At 41.5% G+C, this 22,574-nt stretch overlaps 1 protein-coding gene across 4 annotated transcripts in view; it reads left to right on the forward strand.

Moving 5' to 3' along the window:
* MGMT (O-6-methylguanine-DNA methyltransferase) overlaps positions 1-22,574 on the forward strand; it is a 313,417-nt gene that overhangs the window by 281,770 nt on the left and 9,073 nt on the right. For all 4 annotated transcript variants that reach the window (XM_015406542.1, XM_015406543.1, XM_015406544.1 and 1 more), the window contains one exon: positions 12,029-12,168. In XM_015406542.1, coding sequence (XP_015262028.1) covers positions 12,029-12,168 — 140 coding nt within the window. The remainder of the gene's footprint in view (positions 1-12,028; positions 12,169-22,574) is intronic.

A 22,574-nucleotide genomic window follows, 5' to 3' on the forward strand; every position in this document is an offset into this window, starting at 1 on the left:
TTAAAGCTTTTTCGCTTGTCTCATTCTCCAGTTCCTTGACAGTCTGATCACAGACTCCTTTTAATTAGGCTTCATTCGCTGACCCGCTTGCTTGTCCCGATCGGCATTCAGCTATGCTCGGTAAAAACCGAGCCTCTCAGGGGGTGGACCGAATGGGGCAAAGAGGAGCGCCTCAATTCTCCAGCTTAAAGCCGTTGAAGAGGTCGCCCTTCCAGCGCCCCCGGCTTGGAGCCCCTCACTGAGGCTCACCTGGGGGTGCCACTTGAGGTGACATCCCTCCAACACCCCTGGAGCGCGGAATGCCTCCCCCGTTCAGGAGAGAGCCTCCGCCATCGCTGAAGCCACAGACCGGAAGTCCCCTAGTGCTGGTATGTTTTATATGGCTCAGTGCAGGGCAACAGTCCAAGGCCAGGTATACCAATCTAGTGTACTGGGGTGGGTAGACCTCCTCTCTGGAGATCAGGTCTACCAATATAGTGGAAAGGGCAGGGTAGACCTGTTGTCCGGAGTCCTGGTCTACCCACGTAGAGGAGAACACAGGGCAACAGTCCAAGGCCAGGTATACCAATCTAGTGTACTGGGGTGGGTAGACCTCCTCTCTGGAGATCAGGTCTACCAATATAGTGGAAAGGGCAGGGTAGACCTGTTGTCCGGAGTCCTGGTCTACCCACGTAGAGGAGAACATTTTCTCTAATGAAATTTGATTTGATTCTATTTTCTCTTATAATGTTTAAATTGTTCTTAAAATATAGTTTAAATATAATTTAAAAGAATTATGATTATGAACCTAATCTTCTAAAAACTAATTTATGCAATAGCCAAATGTAGACTCACAACTTTAATGCTACTAGCTTTTTTCGCTCACGAGGTAGAATTTCTTCTCACAACACTGTGGAGCTTATAGGGAACATTGCTGTGTCTCTGTTGATCTCTTGCTTCAAATATTGACATAGTTTGGCATTTAAATTGTAAAATGTGGCAGACCCCTGATCTGCAGGATCATGCTAATCAGGTGGAAAGGTGTCATAAAAATGTTGTAAATAAAAATAATAATCAGATCCTACATCTTGGCCTAACTTCTGTGAATCTGGAAACTAGCTTTCTTGGAGCAGCCAGAACAGATGGATTCAGAATGAATGTTCTTGATTATGTACATTAAGGGAATCCAAATCATGGTGATGGCGTAACTGTTGCACTAGGTGGTTCACTCTTTCAAAAAAAACTTTCCCAAGATCTTTTCCATGTTATTGTATTGATTCTTCCAACACAAGCATCGTAAGCGTTATTTCTGGCCCAAGGGTTACAGCTGTTTTTGGAACCTTGTCCCTCTTTAGAGGACCATAGCCTCTGTGTTACTATAGACTATTCCATTCCTTTCCCTGCTCAACTGAGAAACATCTATTGGAAGTCCCTGGACCAAAGAGTGTCTGGCTGTCCTCAACCAGAGCCATGGCCTTCATGGCTCTTGCATTTCCAACACTTATTTGACATACTCTGGTTCATATTTGCAATTTTTTTCGGAGTCATGTACCACCTATACATCATTTTATAACAATTCTCTTTAACATTGGTACAAGGCGATATCTTAATAGAATTTTTCCACAAATATTCCCAGGTTTCAATAGACACTTCCTTATTCATATTTATCGCCCATTTTATCATTTGCCCTTTTACGGTTTCATCTTCAGTATACCATTTCAACAACACTTTATACATTTTAGAGATATTTTTTCCCCCTCCACTCTCCCAAACCTTTTCCATCTCATTTTTTTCCTCTCTAAAACCATATTTTATCACATGTGGTGGACTTGTGAGAAAGCTGTTGACTTTTGGACAAAAGTCCACAAAGAAATGCAAAAAATACTGAAATGCTCTTTCAAAAAGGCGCCGGAAATTCTGCTTTTGGGACTGAAAATGGAAGAAGTCAATACAACTAAAAAGACTTTATTCTGGTACTTAATCACAACAGCGAGAATGATTTATGCACAATTTTGGAAAACAGAGAAAGTGCCAGAAATTGAAGACTGGATACAAAAAGTTCTGTTCATGGCAGAGATGGACAAAATTACGAAGAAGTTGAATAATAAAGAAGATGACGTGTTTTTTCAAGAATGGAGTGACTTTAAAATATATCTGGAAAAGAACTGGGATGTGAAACAAAACTTAATATGTTTAGATCAATATTAAGTCAAATGATGTTATCTTTAGATTGTAATGATAAGAAACTGATATTGTTGATGATATGAAGTAATTTGGAGCAGGGGTGGAAGCATTGTGGGAAGCCATTGGAGGGAGGGGAGGAACTGGGAATGGGGTAGAAAATTGAAAGAATGAAATGATTTAATTTTACATGTTGTATTCCTGAAAATAAGGCCCTGGCTCCAATGTGGTGGAACTCTCTGCCTGCTAACATCACGGACCTGCGGGACCTGCTACAATTCCACAGTTCCTGTAAGGCAGAGATGTTCCGCCAAGCATATGGTTGGGAACAGCAATGGTTTTTAACATCAATGGCTTTTAACACCAGGGTTTTTAACATCAATGGTTATTGGTAATAGTTTCCAACGACCATCAGCCTACCAATTACCTCTAACCCCACACACACACACACACACATATTCTTAAATTAAAGCAAACTGGAGATTAGAACTGTATTATGGCAACTTGTGAATTTTGAGTAACGATCCTGTATTTTAGATTATTTAATAGTTTTGTGTAACTATGTATGTATTTATATGCATCTATGAGATTGTTTGTATTTATGAAACCTTACTGTTCACCACCCTGAGCCCGCTTGCAGGGAGGGCGGTATATAAGCCTAATAAATCATCATTATCTTTGTTCAGACAATCTAAATATTGCCAGCTGCAGGCTTCCTACCACAGCAGCAACATTTGGGCTGGATATGTCAGCTTTACCTTTCTAATTATTTGTTTCCTTCACTGTGATTTCAGAAATCAGGGTCACTATGTTGGCTGTTGAGATAGAAATGAATGGCTAAGGATTTTTCTTTAGTAAGCACTATATCTACAACTAGCCTGATACCCGTGCTTTGCTACGGTATTTAAGTTCTGTAAATCCCGTTATAATACTGATGATATGAAATTTGAAATGTAACATTTGTTGTAGGAATTCTAATGGAGAAGGTTGTAGTGTAAAAAATGAAGCAAGACATACATACTTCCTCCCCCTCTCTACTGAAGGACCTCTCTGTAGACCACATTGGTGGTTCTGCCCTCAGGTGCTAGGATCACCAGGCTGCTTGGTGAGCTCACTCTGGAGCAGGCAACATTTAAGAAGCAGTCGTCTGTTAAGTCAACTCCTGAGGTTTTACCTCAGAACTCTGAGCTACACAGTTGACCAATTGAGGGGAGCAGCAGCCTTCCAGGCACATGGAAAACAATTGGGGAACACATTTTGCCCCTTTTTACCCCCTTAGGGGTCATGTTCCTCAGAAATCTCTTTGGGGGAGGGTTGATATCATGGAAGGAATGCACTCCCCTTATGTTGGGTTTCTTGGTGCAGGGGTTTGGCCCGAGCATTGAATTGAGGGGAGGGCATAACCCCCCCCCCTTTTTACAAATTTGCCTCTCATTTATGTTACATTTAAGAAGTGGTACGTAACTACATATTCAAAACACCATCCGAGCAATCAGATATTAAGCAAGTTCATATGAACCAATTTTCTAGAACCCACATTGTGAGAAGTTAATTAACCTAATAAAGGAAACCAGTTTTCTACAAATTTGGGGTATATTTCCATTGTAGGTGGGAGTGTGGCTAAGCTGGGCCAGCAGCACCACTAAGGTGATCCTGCTGGGGCAGGCTCCCTCAGGGCTTTAAGCACACTGCAATCACTGCTGCACCTGACAGACAACCATCTGTTAGGTGTAGGAAGTGGGGGGAGTGTGTTGGAAGTCTGAGTCAGCAGCTTTGCTTCACCTCACAGGCGGTTGGCCATTCCTGACTTCCTCAGCTGTCATTAGCTCTCTACAGTCCCCTGTAACCAGTGTTCCCTCTAAGGTGAGTTAGTGTGAGCTAGCTCACAGTTTTTTAGCCCCCAGCTCACACATTTTTGCCTCAGCTCAGAAAGGATGGCTCCAGAGCAAACTAATTTATGCCGTAGCCAAATGGCTCGCTCACAGCTTTAATGCCAGTGGCTCACAAAGTAGAATTTTTGCTCACGAGACTCCACAGCTTAGAGGGAGCATTGCCTGTAACTTTTTTTTTTAACCTCAGAACACTGAGCTCTGCAGCTGACCAATCAGAGAGTGAGGGGTGCAGGAAGGCAGCTGCCTGGCAGCCGCATAGGAATCAATGGGGGGAGCACATTTTACCCATTTTGACCCACTTAGGGGTTGAATTTCTAAAAATCCCTTCTTAGTGAGCACCTACGCCATGGTAGGAGTGCTCTCCCTGAATTTGGTGTCTCTAAGTCCAGTGGTTTGGCCTGAGCATTGATTTTACGGTGAGGGGATTTTCTTTTATATATATAGAAGTGGGGCTTGAGACCCTATGTACTGTCTGTGGGCAGGTGGCAGAAGAAACTGTGTTGCAGCTTGAATTTGGACAGTGAGACATTGAAAATGTACTGAAATTAGTTGAAATGGGGCAGGGCCTTTGAGTAGCTGCATCTGCTGCTGTTTAGTAATCTGATACAGGTCTTCTGCCTTCCAAACTCCTGATCTGCTTTGTTAGTAAATAAGGAGGTACAAAGAGCTCACAGGTCAGCCATGCATTCTTACTGCAAGGATACAGTCTCTGTAAAGAAACCCACCCCTGAATCATGGTATAGTGGGATGCACAGTAATATGCATCAACTAAGGGCAGTGCATATTAAGGTCTGAATGTTCTTTCATTTGTTGTATGCTTTATTGAGCCATTTCAATCGCCCAGTCAGTGACAGAGGGCAGTAGAGAGTCGCATAAAAATAATATTAACTTCAATTAAGTATTTCCTTTGAACATTATGTATTTCTTCCATACACTGTTTAACATAGTTGTAGGGACATTGAATTACATAGCCATTTACTGTGGAGATGATGTGTAATTAAGTTTTGATGTTAGATTGATTTGTCAGCTGTTAATATCTCTTAGTTTTGAAACTCCAAACATTATAAAGTAATAGAAAGAGGAAAAGTGTGTTGTTTGTGTGCTTTCCTATATATTTAACAGTGTCAAAGGTTAGCAATCATTGTTAAATTGGTAAAGGTTCAGCTATGTCATTTTGAACAGATTATATTTACAGACACCAGCAGACAGTTCAGTAATAAAAATATTTGGCACAGTCACATCGCTGATTGCCTTAAACTAATTAATGTGTTCACTGCCTACAGGGTGATATTAACTTTTCAGATATATTTATGAAATGATGTGCATGATTGCAAAATATTGCATTATTTTGAGTTATAACTGTAAATGTGCCAGAAAAAAGTGTAGTATATATACTATTACTGCTGAAGACTATATTTAACAAACATTTTATTTAACATATTGCCATCAAGTGTGTTATGCAACATTTTGTTGGATGTTCAAGAGATGATTTGGCCATCCATTTGCACAAGAATATTGCTTAACTCTTCAGTAATGGAATAATTTTGCTATAATTTTGGATTCCCCCCATTGTCTTCTGTAGCCGATAAGCTTACACATGCCTCTCAGTCTATTCCTACAGGTTTTATAAAGTTCTGCTGTACTCTTTGTTGTTAATGCTAAAAGAATGTAAGTTTTGTATAGAACTCACTGTTTCAAATTGGTGGCCTGTTATGCAGTAGCATTAACTTATGTTACTTCAAGAGCCCCTGCACTCCTAGGTACGGAGGTACAGATCTTGGACCAAACCAAGTATCCTGCAATAACATGTCATTTCATGAGGAAACAAAAAGGTCTCCAGGAGAAACTTTCACACCGCCGTGGCTCAGTGGTACAGCATCTTCTTAGCATACAGAAAATCAGGTTCAGTCCCCAGCATGTCCAAGCATGTCCAGTTAAAAGGATCAGATAATATGAAAGACTTCTGCCTGAGACCCTGGCAAGCTGCGGCAAGCCAGAGTAGACACACTGACTTTGATAGACCAGTGATCTGATTCAGTATAAGGCAGCATCATGCATTTATCCCTTCAAGAACTATATTGTGATTCCATGAAATCTCTTCATGCCTAGGCCAAATAGAAAAAGTAGTATTTATAGTTCCCCTCAATCAGTAACCTGACCAAACCCTTAATCAACAGGATTACTTTATCATTCACCCTGTAGTATCCCAAGGGATGAACCACCCACCTTTTGTCAATGTTTTAGGTTCACTTGTACACCAAGGCTGTTTCTTTGATACCATGACTCAAGCTATGCTATCCCCCAAATGTCCTTTACTACCTGACTTCTGAAAAACTCTTGACTATGTCCACGCTTTGGGTCAGGCAATGTACAGTCATTTCTCCCTTCCCCCTTTAGTAAAACTGCCAACTACAACCTGGGAGATTTCTGGTGATTTGGGGGTAATGCCTGTGGAGGAGGCAGTTTGGGGAGACATTTCACCTAGAATCTGAGGTATACCATAAAGTCTGTCCTCCGAAGCTGCCATTGTATCAAGGGGAACAGATCTCTATAGTCTGGAGTTGTAATTCTGGGAGAACTCCAGGCCTCACCAAGAAGTTAGTAATCCTATCCCTTAGTCGTTGTCCCCTTTCCTGTCTTCATGGTCAGCCCAGTTTCCTCACATACCTGCTTCTTCTCTACCTGAGCTTCATTTGTGATTTTTGTTGCCTGTTGGGTTGTTTGGAAAGATTCTTTTAGAGCTCTTCACAATCTTATTGAGTTCTTTCCATCCTGAGTAATTTGGACTAATTCACTAACTCATTTACTTCACTACTCACCCTGGTTTGAGATCATTTATGAATAAATTAAACAGCACTGGGCCCAGTGGAGATCCTCGAGAGACCCCACTACTTCCCTACATTGTGAGAACTGTCCATTTAATCTTACCCTCTGCTTATTTAGCATTACCCTCTTGAGACCTTAAAGTTGCTATACTAAATGCCATTGTAAATACCATTTTTACCTTTACTTCTATGGCAATGGTGCCTATTGTTGGGTTATGCAAAAAATGGTTCCAGCCTCACGAGTGGGTTAGATTTGGAAGGCTGAGAGCACTGGCACCTGAAGCAACCAAGGGCAAGTGGCTGAGCTGTAACATTTCCCTTTATGTGCCACATGAAAAATGTAGATCTTAGGGAAGAGCAAACTGTGCATGCACCTCTTCCAAAATTAATTATAGGAACTCCCACTGTAAAATCAAAAGTCAGGCAGAACAGAGTGCAGGGCAGAGCCAAATCACGGAAGAATTACTAAGTGGAGCAAGGGAAATCCCCTCAACCCTTGTTACTATTGGATTTCAAATAGGCCGTTCTAAAGAAATGACAGTAAACAAAATCTGTTTGCCTAAGGAAACTCTCCTAGCAATCAGCTAGTAACACAACTCCGTGTGCTAATGAACCCAAAGCTGTTAATATGGTTTCTTCAGTTAAATTGATTCATGAATTTTGAAGAGAACATTATCTAATGAATTTTCTTTGAATAGAAAGCAATTAAAAGGACAAATCAGTCTGATTAACCCCAAAGTCACCCTAGTGCCACAAATGGTGTACAGTTTGAAATTATATCATAAAAAACTAGAGCAGATTTGCTATCTCTTTGCCCTCTACTAATCCATGTAAATTAATGAACAACAAAGTTAATTTCTTTGATGACCCTTTTCTAGTATCACCTGGATTATGCTGATGTTTAATTTGCTTAATGTTATAATAAAGGCTAAACAGATTTTTTTTCAATGAAGCGATTATCATTCTGTTCAGTTAAGAAGTAGGTTTTTTATTATTTAAAACAAACATAAAAGTATGTGGGTTTCTTTCAAGAACAGAGGGTGAGCACTTTTCTAGACTGCATATAATGAGAGCACTTTTTTAAAAATTACCTGAACAGGAAAATCTAGAAGTAAATTGGTTGACAAGGAAATAATGAATGGTTTGTACTGCCAGCACCCAAGGAGGGATCCAGTTTGGCCCAGCCTCCCCAATGTGGCTGCTCTGTGGTGCTCTCTGTATGTGCTAATGCCTTTGTGCTTGGGAGGAAAGGAGAGATGGAAAGCTCAGGACTTCAGTGACAACAGCCTGTGGCTCAGTTCATCTTTTCCTAACTGTGGTGAGATTTGAGAGTTCTCAGTTCATCTTTTCCTAACTGTGGTGATGAGATTTGAGAGCTTTGTATTTGCAGCTGCTCATTGGTTCAGTTCATGCATCACATGTAGACAATTGAACAAACAGTAGTTAAGAATATTCTTCAGATATGGGCTGCTATACTTCTAGCTGTGGTTAGTTAGGGTATGTGACATCAGGATCTGAAGTTGGTTTACTAACCACAGTTACTCTGTAGTTTTGCATGATGTACAAATGCGTAATCTTGGCTTAATCCTCGTTTGCTGCTTCTCACGCTCCCCAAGCTACAGAAATGCCTGACATGAGGCTCTTGGGGGGGGGGGGGTTTAAAAGTTAGATGGCCATCGGACAGCAATGCTGATTCTGTGAACTTAGGCTCTTTCTGCACTCTCCTTTTAATCCATGTTTACTGTGGTGTCCTCCAAGCAATTCTGCACTAAAATCGAATTCAACCTTCTTTTTATTCGAGTTTTTCCCCCAATTCTGCATTACGTTACCTCCCTTCAGTGGTCAGCTTGGTTTCAGCCTGCTGTCGCCCTGGGTTATTTGGATGCTGTTTTGCTGTGGACTTAAATTGCCTCGACTCAAACACTGAGAAAATCTGGAGTGGCAGGCAAATGCAGAAAGGACCTTAGGCAGATCATGAGATGGAGGGCAGGAAGAGTTGCATCAGTGCTTAGTTCTTGTGGCCCTTTCTTACATGACCAGGGAAATGCCAATCACCTCTTTGGGGTCAGGAAGCAATTTTTCTCCAGGCCAGTTTGCCTGGGGATCCTGGAGATCATCTTCTGGGCATGGAACAGGGATCACTGGAGTTGTGGGTAGAGGTATTTGTGAATTTCCTGCATTGTGCAGAGGGTTGGACTAGATCACCTTGGAGATCCCTTCCAACTCTTATGATTCTATGAGCAGTTCAAAATCGACAGCGCTCCCACTTTTCACTACTTCTCAACAGCAGCCCATATGCATCTTTTTCCCCCCTCAGGAAAAGTTCAGATCTCTGCTATGTGCCACCTTTACATGCTGTAGTCTTTGACCCGGTGGCACAGGTGCATTTATAGGACTTCCTTCGTGATCTGTGCCATCGCCATCCTTGGGCCTTGGTGACAAGTTGCTCCCTGGGCCTGCTTTGCAGTTGCAAAGATGCAAACTAGGCTCCAGAGGCAGAATATGGAATAAGGTTGCCAGTGGTGGGATGAATGGAGAGGAAGGGGACTGTTAGACACTTGAGTATTTGAATTAGTTTGTCCAAATTTGCCAGGTTTCCATGTATTCATCACAGTGTGAATTGTTACGCTCTTATGTTTTTTGTGGGAGGATTGGGTTAATCTGGAAAACGAAGTGGCTAAGGGGTGTGAACCAGTGTCTGCTTTCTGAGAGAGGTCAGCTTTCTCATCCCTTCCCTACAGTGTCACCAAGCAGCCAGTGATAAATGAGTTGGGGCCATGGAGAATCAGGGGGAGGTGATAATTTCTCAGGGAGTTCTGGTTGTCTCAACATTAAATATTGCATTACTTTTAATTGCTGTCATGGTTTAATTCAGGATGGAGTCCACCAGTTCCTCTGGCTGCAAAGTGTAGGGGACTCTGGTGGTAATACATGGCAAAGTTTTGCCCTTCAGATGTCATATAATGCAGGCTAGGATAGCAGCAAGGTCTTTTTAAGGACGATGGGTTAAGGATAAAACTGCTGCAGCAAGCATTTGTCCGGACAAACAGACTGAATGATTACCCAAGAGCCAAATCCCTGATTCACAAAGTAATCACAGTTAAAATAAGCCATGATCTTTATGTTACATAACCCAAGCCATATCATAAATTAACGGTTTGGTTCAGACATAACTCAAACTGTGGTTGTTTCTAAACTCTGCTTAGTTTGTGAAACTGACTACTTAAGTCCTGGTTTTTCTCACTAAATGCTGGTTTAATTGCCTTTGTTATATAGACAGGAAGGGTGGTGCTGGGAAACAAGCCATGACATCTGAGTTTATTTATCATGTAAAACTTTTTGTTTATTTAAAAAAATTAAAATTTTATTTTAAAAAACCCTAACTGGTTAATAAACCAACTTCAAACCATGGGTTCAGATCCTAATCTGGTAGTATACTGCCTCATGTTCAGACAGTTGTACTAATTGTACTCAGTTTACTTTCCAGGGTTGCCAGCTCTAGGTTAGGAAATACCTGGAGATTGGAGGGGGAGCCTACGGAGGGTGGTGTTTGGGAACTGTAGGGACTTCAGTGGGGTATAATGCCATAAAGTCTACCTTCTAAAGCGGCCATTTGCACCAAGTGAACTGATCTCTGTCGCCTAGAGATCTGTTGTAATCCCAGGAGATCTCCAGACACCACCTGGAGGTTGGCAACCCCATTACTTACACTTGGGTTTATGCTATGGCTGAACTGAGTGTCTGTGTATTCCTGGTGTCTTCCCACCCACACTGGGGACACTAAGTGGTGAATTCCAGTTCCCCCTTGTATTAGTACTTCTGGCCCCCTTGAGTGCTGATTCTATGAAAAAGCCCCCCACAAGAGGCAATGCAGAAGTCTTGTAGGGGTGAGCCCATAGAAAAACAGTTACGAAGGAAGTCCTGCAGTATTTAAAGGAGGCCTCCATTTCTCTGCCATATTATAATGAGTATCTATTCCTGGAAACATCTTGCTGTCAGGCAGCAGATTAAAAAAAGATATGGGATGTGTTTGTTTCTCTTCTGCTTGGGGGTACTTAGCACGGGTGTTGCCAGAGCTCAAAGGGTCATGGGCTCTTAGCCTGTGGCTTGTACCCTGTGTCTTTGTGTGATCCAGCCCAGTGGATATGTGATCATTCCTGGAAATGGTTTAGTGTATTCTTTGTTGCTGTTATTTTTCTGATTTTTTAAGTTAAATTTTGTTAATTTAAGCTGTTTGCTTATTTAAACTGAATTTTGGTAATTTTTGTTAACTGCTTTGGGTCCCCTTTGGAAAGAAAAGCAGGATAAAAATGCCTAGATAAATACATTCCAGACTGGGAAACAAAACAAAGCAGTTTCCTACAGCTGTGCTTTTAGGACATTGGTGGGGCTGTGTCTGGTTACCTGCAGGAAATTTTGAATCACCATAGGTGAATGTTTGATTACCAGCCTGCAGCAATATGAGAAGGTTCTTTTATGTTTCTTCTATGCTTTATCAACAATGCTATGGAAATAAAGAGTAACTAGACAGCAAATTGATAACTTATTTTACAAGAATTTTCCATTTAAATATGCAGCTTATATTTAGGATGGCCAAACATTACATTTTCTTACACCTAGAATTCTGAGCAGTAGCTTGGGGGCCTCAGCTAAGATCGTCATCAGCTAGGTAATACGTTCTGCTGGATCTAGGGCTTCTTTTCCAGTGTGCCCCAATTGAAGTTTGAAATCAAGAGCTATGAGAGTTTTATAAAATAGGTGCTGCCAGTTATCACACAAGGAGGCACTTTTTATAATTTGACTGTATGCTAATTTATACTCTGTCAATTTAATGGAAAAGCACATTGTATGCATTAACGGTATAATTGTACTGGAAGCAAATTAAAAAATATAGAAAAATCAAAGCTCTGAATGCCTTTTTAATAGTGATCAATTACTTGAAGCACACTCTCTAATAATCATGAATTTAAATATAGAACACAATAATAGAACGGATTGCTCTGCTAATTTGAAAGGGGAAACGTTGCCGTTCATACCCTAGTTTAAATGTCACTCTTCCTGACTATTTTTATCTTGGTAGGTTTTGAAATGGTTGAAGTCATGCTTTTGAACCGTATGTTGCTTCTTCATTCCCCCCCCCCCCCTGTTCAGCTTCATTCACCAGAGAAGTGTTGTGGACCCTGTTGAGAGATGTGAAATTTGGAGAAGCAGTTTCTTACAAGCAATTAGCAGACCTGGCAGGCAACAGCAAAGCAGCCAGAGCAGTGGGAGGAGCAATGAGAAGCAATCCTGTAAGTTCATGTCCACTTTAAAAATAAAGTTGATGGAAGACAGTGGTTTTCGATAGAAAGCTTTGTGGGCTTAAATGTCATTAGATTAAATATATCTGCAGTGAAAACTACTCTGCTGTGAGTAATAAGGTCAGTAAGTGTTTTTAATCAGCATTAATGCATAAACCAGTTTAATATGATTTATTTGCCCACCATTTATTTGAAATAGGAGCACTACATTTATTTTAATGCATCAAATTATACAAATTTAGTTCATTTTCCGTTCATTCTTTCTTCAAAAGAGAAAGCTTATGTTTTATGGATAGCGCCTTGTTCCATGTAGTGACGAGTTCACCTCTTAGGCTCAATTAGTGTTAGAGGAGTTTGGAGGCTGCACTTTTTGTCCTCCATTCCCTGAAGGCAGTTCTGGTTATGCACATGGTATGAAAGGGCAAAAATTCCACCTACCTTCAGAACAAAACAAATTTGACTTGGATCCCCTCACGAGTCAGGTTGTGGATTCTGGTAGCCAAGCAAGTTCCAAACCTCCTCTGCAGGATTAATTGTTAAGTCATAGTCTTTTTTCCTGTGATATAGCTCCGTTTAAAACTATGAATCTCACCAATTTTGGCAATGTAGAGTCTGGCCTTTCAGTTTTGTAGAGGTGGGAGGGTGGTAATAATGAATTGTTTTTAGCCACTTTTACCCCACTAGTGATGCGTGACTGACCATTGCTTCGGATATGTTTTTTAAATTTCAGATCATTATCTTAGCATGAAAGTTGGCTGACATTTAGGATGGTGACCTATGTTGTAAGTGTGAAGCTATCTAGATGCTGGCACAAAGCTATAGAATGACCTTACTGATTTCATTATCAACGGTGAGGACACAAAAAAGGCATTCAGCCTTCCAACACTGCTACTGTTTGAAAAAAGCTCACTGGGCCAGTGGAGGCATGCACACTATACCATCTAGTAACTATGGCATCTGGTGCAAAAACTGCTGTCTTTTTGGAATCATGCATGCTACATTCAGAGCTACTGGGAAAGTGATGTTAGTGACGCATCAGTGTCTAGTTGTCGCATTCTGGGCGATCTCGTTTCAGAGCTGTTTTCATGGGCCCTGTGTACTATAGAGCCAGTGTGGTATTTATTTATTTATTTGATTATTTATTCATTCATTCAATTTATAGACTGCCTTCCCCCACAATTGAAGTGTTGGACTAGGATTCAAATCCCCACTCTGCCATGGAAGCTTGTTGTTGTTGTTCAGTCGCACAGTCGAATCCGACTCTTCGCGACCCCATGGACCAGATCCCGCCAGGCCCTCTTGTCTTCCGCTGTCCTCTGAAGTTTGCTCAATTTCATGTTCGTTGCATCTATGACACTGTCTAACACTGTCTGTCTAACCATCCTTTGCTGTCCCCGTCTTCTTTGACCTTCAGTCTTTCCCAGCATCAGGGTCTTCTCCAGTGAGTGCTCCCTTCTCATTTGGTGGCCAAAGTATTTGAGCTTCAGTTTCATTATCTGGCCTTCCAGGGAACAGTCAGGGTTGAATTCTTTTAGAATTGACTGATTTGTTCTTCTTGCAGTCCAAGGGACTCTCAAGAGTCTTCTCCAGCACTATAGTTCAAAAGAATCTATTCTTCGGCGCTCGGCCTTCCTTATAGTCCAACTCTCGCAGCTATACCATTGCTTTGACCATGCGGACTTTTGTTGGCAGGGTGATGTCTCTACTTTTTATCATGCTGTTTAGGTTCACCATCGCTTTCCTCCCAAGGAGCAGGCGTCTTTTAATTTCATGGCTGCTGTCACAGTCTGCGGGGATCTGGGATCCCAGGAACGTGAAGTCTGTCACTACTTCCACGACTTCCCCTTCTACTTGCCAAGGAGTGATGGGACCGGATGCCGTGATCTTAGTTTTTTTTATGTTGACCTTTTGGCTAGTCAAACACCCACAGCCTAACTTGTCTCATAAGGTTGCTGTGGAGATAAAACAGAGAAGGGGAGAGCATTGTAAGATTTTGAGCCCCCATCAGGGAGAACAGTGGGGTATGAATGAAGTAAATAAATAAAGTTAATAGTCAAATTGAGAAATGATGATGATGATGATGATGATGATGATGATGAAGAAGAAGAAGAAGAGGAGGAGGAGGAGTCTCAGAGTGGCTTACAATCCATTTCCCCTCCCCTCCCCTCCCTCCCTACAACAGACACCTTGTGAGGTAAGTGAGGCCAAGAGAGCTTTCCTGAGAACTGCCCTTGAGAGAACAGCTCTGAAAGAACTTGTGACTGACCCAAGGTCACACCAGCAGCTGCATGCGGAGAAATGGGGAATCAAACCTGGTTCTCCCAGATTAGAGTCCGCAATCCTAACCGCTACAACAAACTGGCTCTAAAGCATGCATGACAGTATCAAGGCGACAGTTCTCCAAGAAGAGCACAGCTTGCTCATCAGCCAGAGGTGATAGTAGTATTCAACAGACCTCCAAAGAAAGACAGCATGTTATTTGTTTGTTGAATAGTATCTAGTTGTGTTTAGAAAACGTTTCAACTAGTTTCTGCCAAATCTCTATACTTCTTGTTTCCATAGATGCCTCTCCATATATCTGACAAAGGGAGCTTCGACTATCAAAAGCTCATATCCTGAAAATCTTGGTAGTCTCTAAGGCACTCCTGGGCTGGAATCTAACTGTTCCACTGCAGAGGCCATCACAGCAACCCTCTGAAACTGCCCTAATACGACAGACCTCACTACAGTCAGAAAACATGATTTATTATAGAGCATGGATTCCAGAGATTCCAGAACTGCCATATGAACTGTAGATCAGAGTTTTTTTTTTTTAAAGATGTGGGTTTTTGTTCCTAATATTGCTAAGTTGCTTTTCCGAAACCATATCTGCTGAGCGTTGGGGTGTGTGTGTGTTTTTCTCTCTGCTGATCTTGCCCACTTAATTTCTGGAGTGTGCATTCTACAGGTTTCCTTTTGTAGTTAGGTTGGTTCACATAATTCATACACTGACCTTCAAGTTTATGAGAAGGTGGAAAAGGTGCCGGCAGCAGCTGAGAGATGCAACATCTTTGCTTTAAATTATGCCAAGGACATGGTAGAGATGGCTCACCTTTTTGTGAAGAAAAACTTCAAATAGTTTACTGCCGTTTAGATTGATTGTGAGGTCTGCAGTCCTCAAAGGGAACCCATAAAGTTCAATTAAAAATCTCATTAGAATAGTATAGGAAGATCAAAAAGAAATCATACCGACCCATGAGAATTGGTGAATGTTGGGCTGATTAGTCCAAGACCATCACAAATGACTTGTCTATGACTTAAATAAAGTGTCTGCTAGTAGCAGCAGCAGCAAGAACCGTATAGAGTCCCCCCCCCGTTATATATGTTATCATTCAAACTAAAACCTGACACAAACATCGATCTAGCATAAGTCAAGTGTGTTATTCAGTCAAAATGTTTAAAACATTCCAGAGTGAATGGAGCAATTGTGCATTTAAGAGAAGATTGTGAAGCATTGATTTAGAATGCAGTGTGCACATAAACCTAGTTGTGCATTAATTCCTTAGGTGGCTAGCGATAAACTGGAACACATGCTGGTTCATATTACAGTATTTGTTTCTATTGGGGAATAGGGAGAGAAAAAGCAATAGGACATGAGCAAACCGAAAGATTATTTTTTGCTAAGTGCGATTTCTGTTGTGTGTTATAACTTGATATTTCAGCTGTTTCCATTATGGCCTCACTGATCTATTTTTGACAGTTTGGCAGCTTTCTGTAACTATGCAGTCTATCAACCAGTATAATAGGATGGTCAGTTTTCCGCTGCATCAAATTGAAACCCCCTAACAAGCAGAGCATCACAGTTGTACAACATTCTGTTCCATCCTTAGACTGAAATTGCTAAATGCAGTTCAAAAGCAATCAATACATTGTGCAGGGAGGTTTTTTTTCCCCCTCACCCTTTTTCTAAACAAACACATTATTGAGGAGTTAGTTTATTCACAGATTGCCATGAGCGTTAATGACCACCCTGAGTCTTGTTCTGCCAGTCACCTAGCTGGCTGTTGATAAAGATTTAGCATCATGTTCTAAGTGTCAGGCCTGTCAGTAGTGCTGAACCATTTGACCAGAAGAAAAAACGCAGAGGGAGCTATTGATTACAGCTTCTCAGTGTCACTTGTTCACCAGGATTTAGGTATTGATGAGGCTGCGAGTGAAAACAAGCTCTTTCGGGCCCCTCCCCAGAAGAACAAAAGCAAAGTTGGAGAAAATATTCAGCTGGTACCAGAATCAGAGGGATTCCGTTATTGATTGAAAGGCTCCTTCATGTTATTTTTGTTGGAGACAAATCTATGGGTTTGAAAGTTTTATAGCATTTGAGAAAGAGGCACCGTATATGATGGATTCATGTATTGGATGAATTAGATTTCCCAGCATGAAAATTTCAATGGGGCTGTAGTAATATGAGCTGCTGAGTTATTGATAAAAATTGCATTAAATGCAACTGAAGCTCTAAAGCAGGAGTCTTTGGCCAAGGTTTTTTCCTCCAAAATGTCCTCAGGGCTCTAATAAACTTTAGTGCATTTAATTATTTTTAGTTGGCTAAATATTGTCACCACAATTAAACCAAAGTGAGGTCGTGATCAATATTTCTAAATTGCAACCATGATAATATTTGTAGTGTATTGCATTTAAGAAAAATACTACTGCCTAGAAGGTTGTGTTCATAGGTTTGATAGCTAATATTAAACAAACCAAAATTTATCAAGCTAGTGTTTTTATGACAGATGTGACAGCAGTAATGTATATCATTCTGCTACAAGCAGAAACTTATTTTACACCTCTACAGTGCCATCTTCAGCAGGTCCAATCAGGTGTTTATTTCCAGGAAAATGTTCTGAGGATTGTGCTGTTAATCTATGACTTTCTTACTTAGCTCTTTCATCTCTCTAACTTTCCTACTTTTCTAAATCAGAGATGCCTGGTGCCAGAAACCCTATTCGAGTTTGCACTGACCCACTCCTCTTTATCCCCCAAAAGGAAAGTCTTAGAACTGAGCCCAAAGTTGAGAAATACTGTAGTTAATGCTGGACAGGTAAAAAACTTGGGGGGGGGGAACACTTAAAAATGGGAATGGAAAATAACATTAAACAGAATGTAGCAATTTCCCCATTGAATCAAAATGTACATGAATCTAAATAGTGCCACATATCCTTGAACTATAAGGATTTAATAGGATCAGTGTATCCAATTCTCAACATAGCCCCATCTGTGGATACTTAAATCCAGAAATGGAGCTGTGAACAGACAAGCAAGTTCTTTCTACAAACCTGAGAAAAGCCCCAGGTTTGCAGAAAAATCTGGAAAAAATACTCTGAGGGATGAAAACCCTCCAAAATAATTGAAGCACCTGTGCCTTTAAGAAATGAATGTCCTCTACAGTGACTATTGTGGGGGGATGGTAAGCAACCACAACAGCATTGATAACTTTCAAACCTTGGCCTGTTTTGGCCTGAGGGCTCATTGAGGCCAAGCTCAGTAGCAAGCACTGGGAGGCTAAGCTGCTCACTACTGTACCACAGCAGACACCCTATTCAAACCAGTGTGGTATTGTGGTCAGAGTTTCAACCTATGATATGGGAGACCCAGATTCGAATCCTCATGGTGCCTTTGAAGCTCTCTGATGACTTTGGGCCAGTCACACACCTTACCTTACAAGATTGTTGTGAGGAGAATTGGAGAACAGGAAAACTGCAAGCTGCTTTGGGTCACCATTGGGGAGAAATATGGGGTATAAATGAAGTAAATAAATTATAAAAATAGCTGAAAAGGGGGGAGAGATAAAAGATAGCTTGACGTTGATGGGAAGGAGAAAAGGAAGCAGGGAAAGGGGAGTGGCTATGAGGGCTGCCAGGAGGAGAAAAAAAGAGGAAATAGTGGGAGAGGGGATACAGGTGAAAATGAGAAGCATCCTGCAAGTCCTTGCAGGCCTCCACTTGTAATGCTTATCTTCTATTTTACTGTATGTGTTCTTAATTCTGGATCACATCCCCAGTATAACCTGCATGACTGCTTTGATAGCACATTCCTGACCCCAGTATGGCTTTTCAAGCTTCCCATGTTGTTTCTAGTAGGATATTTTCTCAGTGTTTATGGACTCATAAGTACTTCCACCCATAGTTCCTCCCCCAAATCAGCTTTTCACAATGGGATGCTGCAGAAATCCATTGAATCTTGTGTCCTGCACATATGTTTACTGCAAATCTGTGTTGGAAGTGCATGAAAAAAATTAAGTTAGAAAATTACATGTGGGAGACAATCTACAAGATATATATCTTTCACACCAAACACTCTGTTTTGAAATATTTCTAATTGGTAGTGGAGCATTCTAGTATCTAAATTACCCTCAAGAAATTGCTTTGTCCAAAAAACTTTCTCCCTTTTTCTTTATTTATTTTCATTATTTATTTTATTGTTTTGATTTATATCCCACCTTGGCACAGAGCTGGCTCAAGGCGGCTAACAACATTAAAACAATAAATACATTAAAATCTTTAAATACATTAAAATCTTATGAAATGCTCCTTTCACATGCAAGTTCATCTGTATGTTCCATGGAGGTCAACGGTTCAGAATCTTGTTGGCATCAGTACCTAATTTTATGATCGTATTCCAGTTTGTACTTGGAGAGAGCTATGTGTAGAGCCTTAATTCTAGGTGCCTTGTACCATGGGAAACTGTTGATGTAGGAATGGTATTTTGATTATTTCTTGAAATCTACTATTCTGAACTCTGTCTCTTCCTCAGAATATAGTTTTCGGTTTTCCCCAATATTAAAAACTATATAAAGTCAGATAGTGTGAGACTATCATATTTCAGGAAGTAACTGTATCCTCTGCACCCCTCAAGATCTGGAAAATCTACTTTTTCCTGGCACTTGCCTAAATATTTTTTATTAATCAATAGATGTTGTGTAGTGTATCCAGCCCTGACAGGGCCGGGCATGTCCGGACTTGTCCAGGGACCAAACCTGAAGCTTCACATCTAAAGACAATGGGCCAGAAGGATCCTAGCCGGCCCTATCAGAGGGCTAGGTCCCAAACCATGAGGCCAATAGGTCTCTCGGTTGCTGTAAATAGCCTATCGGGAAGTGGGGTGTGTGTTTGGTGGTGGGTTCGGAGAGAATATAAACCGGCCTGCGAGCCGGCCCCAGTGTCTTGTTCCTGACTAAATAAAGGTATGCTTAGCTGAAATCACTCTCCGTATGCATACTTTTCATGTTGTTTGATTTGTTTGTTGTTGTAGCACGTTCTCTAGAATGCTAATTATAGAGAGAGAGGCAGAGAGAATGGCAAATATTTTTTAAAGGACAAACATGCCACATCATGTGACCATGTATGGACTTTGCTGCTATGTCAAGAAAAAAATGATCTGTCCTTATTGCCCATTATCCTCTTTCTAATTCATTACCCTGGGCTTCCTCTCCTTTGGCTCCATAAACATTTGGTTTGGTTTGTTTTTCAAAGAAAAGGTATCTGCCACTGTCTATAATCTGTTTTTCACTCCAAAAACCAAGATGTACAAAATTCTCAGGAAAAGCTGCAGTCAGCTGAAAAACATGTACTGCAGTCTTCCAAAAGGCAGAATTTGGCAATGCAAGAGGAAGCTCATTTAGGGCTGCCCAGTGAGAGTCGTTAACAAATCCACTAATAAGTTATGGGGATTGTAGGCACATTTACTCTGTTACTTGATTTGAGAAGTAGTTATCATGAGAACCCGGCTCTTTTTTTTTCGTGCTGACTCTGAGATAAGATACCTATTAACCCTTCTGATTTGGGGAAGTCAGAATTTCTATCTATCTGTTTAGTACTGCTCATACAGCTATCACCTTGAGCAGAAAGGGAGTCAGAATTTTAACATATGCACACAAAAAAGCACTCTGCAAGCAAGGCTTCAGATCTATACTACCCTTTTGGCTTTATCAGAAGACCTGCCTTTTCTCAGTTTATTGCAGTTTGTCTCATTTAGTTTGATCAGCATGCTACGTTCAGCTAGGGGGGGGGATTGTGAATTACTAAAGCTTTTTTCCTTTTCTAGTTTCATCAATAGTGCCTTGACCAATGGCTTACAGTACTGTCCTAAAAGTTACACTCTTCTAAACACGATGACTTCAGTGGACTTAGAGCCAAACTAAATGTGATGGCCGCCATTTTAAACCTGAATTCAGGCCATTTAAAAATGCCACAATGAGCCCATAGCATGGGCAAAGTTTCTGGTATTCTTCCCCCCTCCTATGCACTTTTTCAAGTGCTAAAACAGCCCCTGTGGGCTGTCTCTAGGGGGGTGAACAGACCTGGTATAGTCTCTTGAGAAAGGGCAGGCTGGTACGGGTGGAATCTTGTGTTTGCGAAAGAAAGAGAGGGAGACAGAGAGAGAGAAAGGATCCAACCTGATGGCTAGCCAGTGAAAGCCTGTTTGTATGTGTCAAAGGCAATTCAAATCACAGCCTGAAGCCATAACTAGCTTAGGTTCAGGTGCCTCGGCCAGGCTTCTCCTGTGACTTTCTGGAGACCTGTGCTGCTGAAGTGTTCTTTAAAAATAGCTTGTACATAAATAACTCTTCTTTGTTATTTTGTACAACTCCTGCCTCAGTGATCTCTGGGTGCGTTCAGACGGGGCATTTACAACGGTATAGGTGCTGGTTGGACTCGGTGTACTTACCGGCGTTCACACGGCAAACATCTGCCTTCCGTCCCTAACCGTTGCAAAGAGCTTTAAACTATTGTATTCTGCCACTAGGTCCCCAAGTGGTGGTATCCTGAGGGCAATGGTTGTAATCGCTTTAAAAACCCCCCCCCCCCCGTCTGATCGCTCTCCACCGTTGTAGAGCCACTTCCGTTCGGAAGCCTGAGGCTTCCGATTTTCGTCCACCATTTTTTTTAGGTCAGCGATATGCGCTTGGGCGAAGCTTCGCCCCGGCGTTTGTTTAAAAAAAGAGAAAAGGTCCTTAGTTTAACGTTTTAGAGGAGTCCAGGACCTCAGGGAGGCCAGTTTGCTCTTTAAACTTTAAAGGTAAGTCCTCTCTTCAGGGCATGCTTTTCTGGACGGGGTGTTTTGCGCATGCGCGAAGATCGCCATTCTGTGGATGGCTGCCTATGCGCATGCGCAAACTTAAGTTTTTTTAAAAAACAACAAACCGCCGACGCCCGCTGTGTGTGAACAGGCATACAGCAATTGGCTCCGCAGACAGGAGGTAAGTGTGATCGCGTTTCAGCCTGCATAAACTGCAACGGTTCCAACCGGTATAGTTTATGCCGGCTGAAACGCCCCATCTGAACGCACCCTCTGTGTTCTTCTTGCTCACCACAAAACTTACCTGATGGCAGCAAACCCAAAGTGTTTTACCCTTCACCCCAACTGTACCTTATTAATGAGAGAAATGAGAGAAAGGTTTTATTTTAAAATACTCCGGTTCCCCAAAGGAGGCTATATAGATTCCCCTTGGTTGATTTAGAGGAGTCTGTCACAGCAGCGTTTTTCACTTACCAGCATTGCTTTGGGGCTAAGCTACAAGTGATAGCAGCTGACCCATGCCTTATACTTGTGAGAAAGGGTGCAATTTGAAGTACAAAATGAGTCTGCAAGTGGGAGTGATGAACCTTACTCCCCAGTTGCTTTTTGTCCCAGCTGGGTTGATGTCCTGTATGAGGGCCTGGGGGGGGGAGTGATGTTGGGGCCTACAGGCAAAGGGGATACAGTCTGAAGAGGAGGGGTTCAGATCCCCCTGCCTTGAAGACCATTTTTCATCTTTAAATTATACCACTGCCATTTCCCTTTTTACACTTTATATTGGGGCAGGTGCTTTTGTAAAAGAGACAGGTGTGATTGCATTGGTTCTCAGACAGAAAATATTATGTCATGGGCATTGAGTTTTTGTGACTGATCTGCTCTGAATTCCCTGAATTTACTGTTTTATTGAAACTAACTGTCATCTGATAGTAATTGTCTAAATGGCCAAGCTTATTCTGTGGAAAAAAAAATTCATAACACATTATCAATCCCTGAGAATCAGTTTACACATTATCTTTAAACTAGCAGTAAAGCCCGTTGTGAAAACAATACAACGGGATCTAGAAAGAGGCTCTGGGGGAGTGCTCTGGCTTTGGGCAAACAGGGTCAATTTGCTGTGGTGACCTAAGCAGGGTATAATGACATAGTCCACTGTTTTCTCTGGAGGAGTTAGATGTCATAATTTTCTTGTTTGTCATATGTATAATGACGGCAATAAAAAATTTTAAACATTTAATCGGCTCATGCAGACACCTCCCACCTCCGATCGCCGCCCGGAGTGGGTTGGGGGGGGTGGGGAAAGGCTGGAGTGGGTTGGGGGGGGAAGCTGACAGTGGTTTGTTGGGAAA

Source organism: Gekko japonicus, unplaced genomic scaffold (genome assembly GCF_001447785.1).
Source record: "Gekko japonicus isolate JY-2015 unplaced genomic scaffold, Gekko_japonicus_V1.1 scaffold23, whole genome shotgun sequence".
NCBI lineage: Eukaryota > Metazoa > Chordata > Lepidosauria > Squamata > Gekkonidae > Gekko > Gekko japonicus.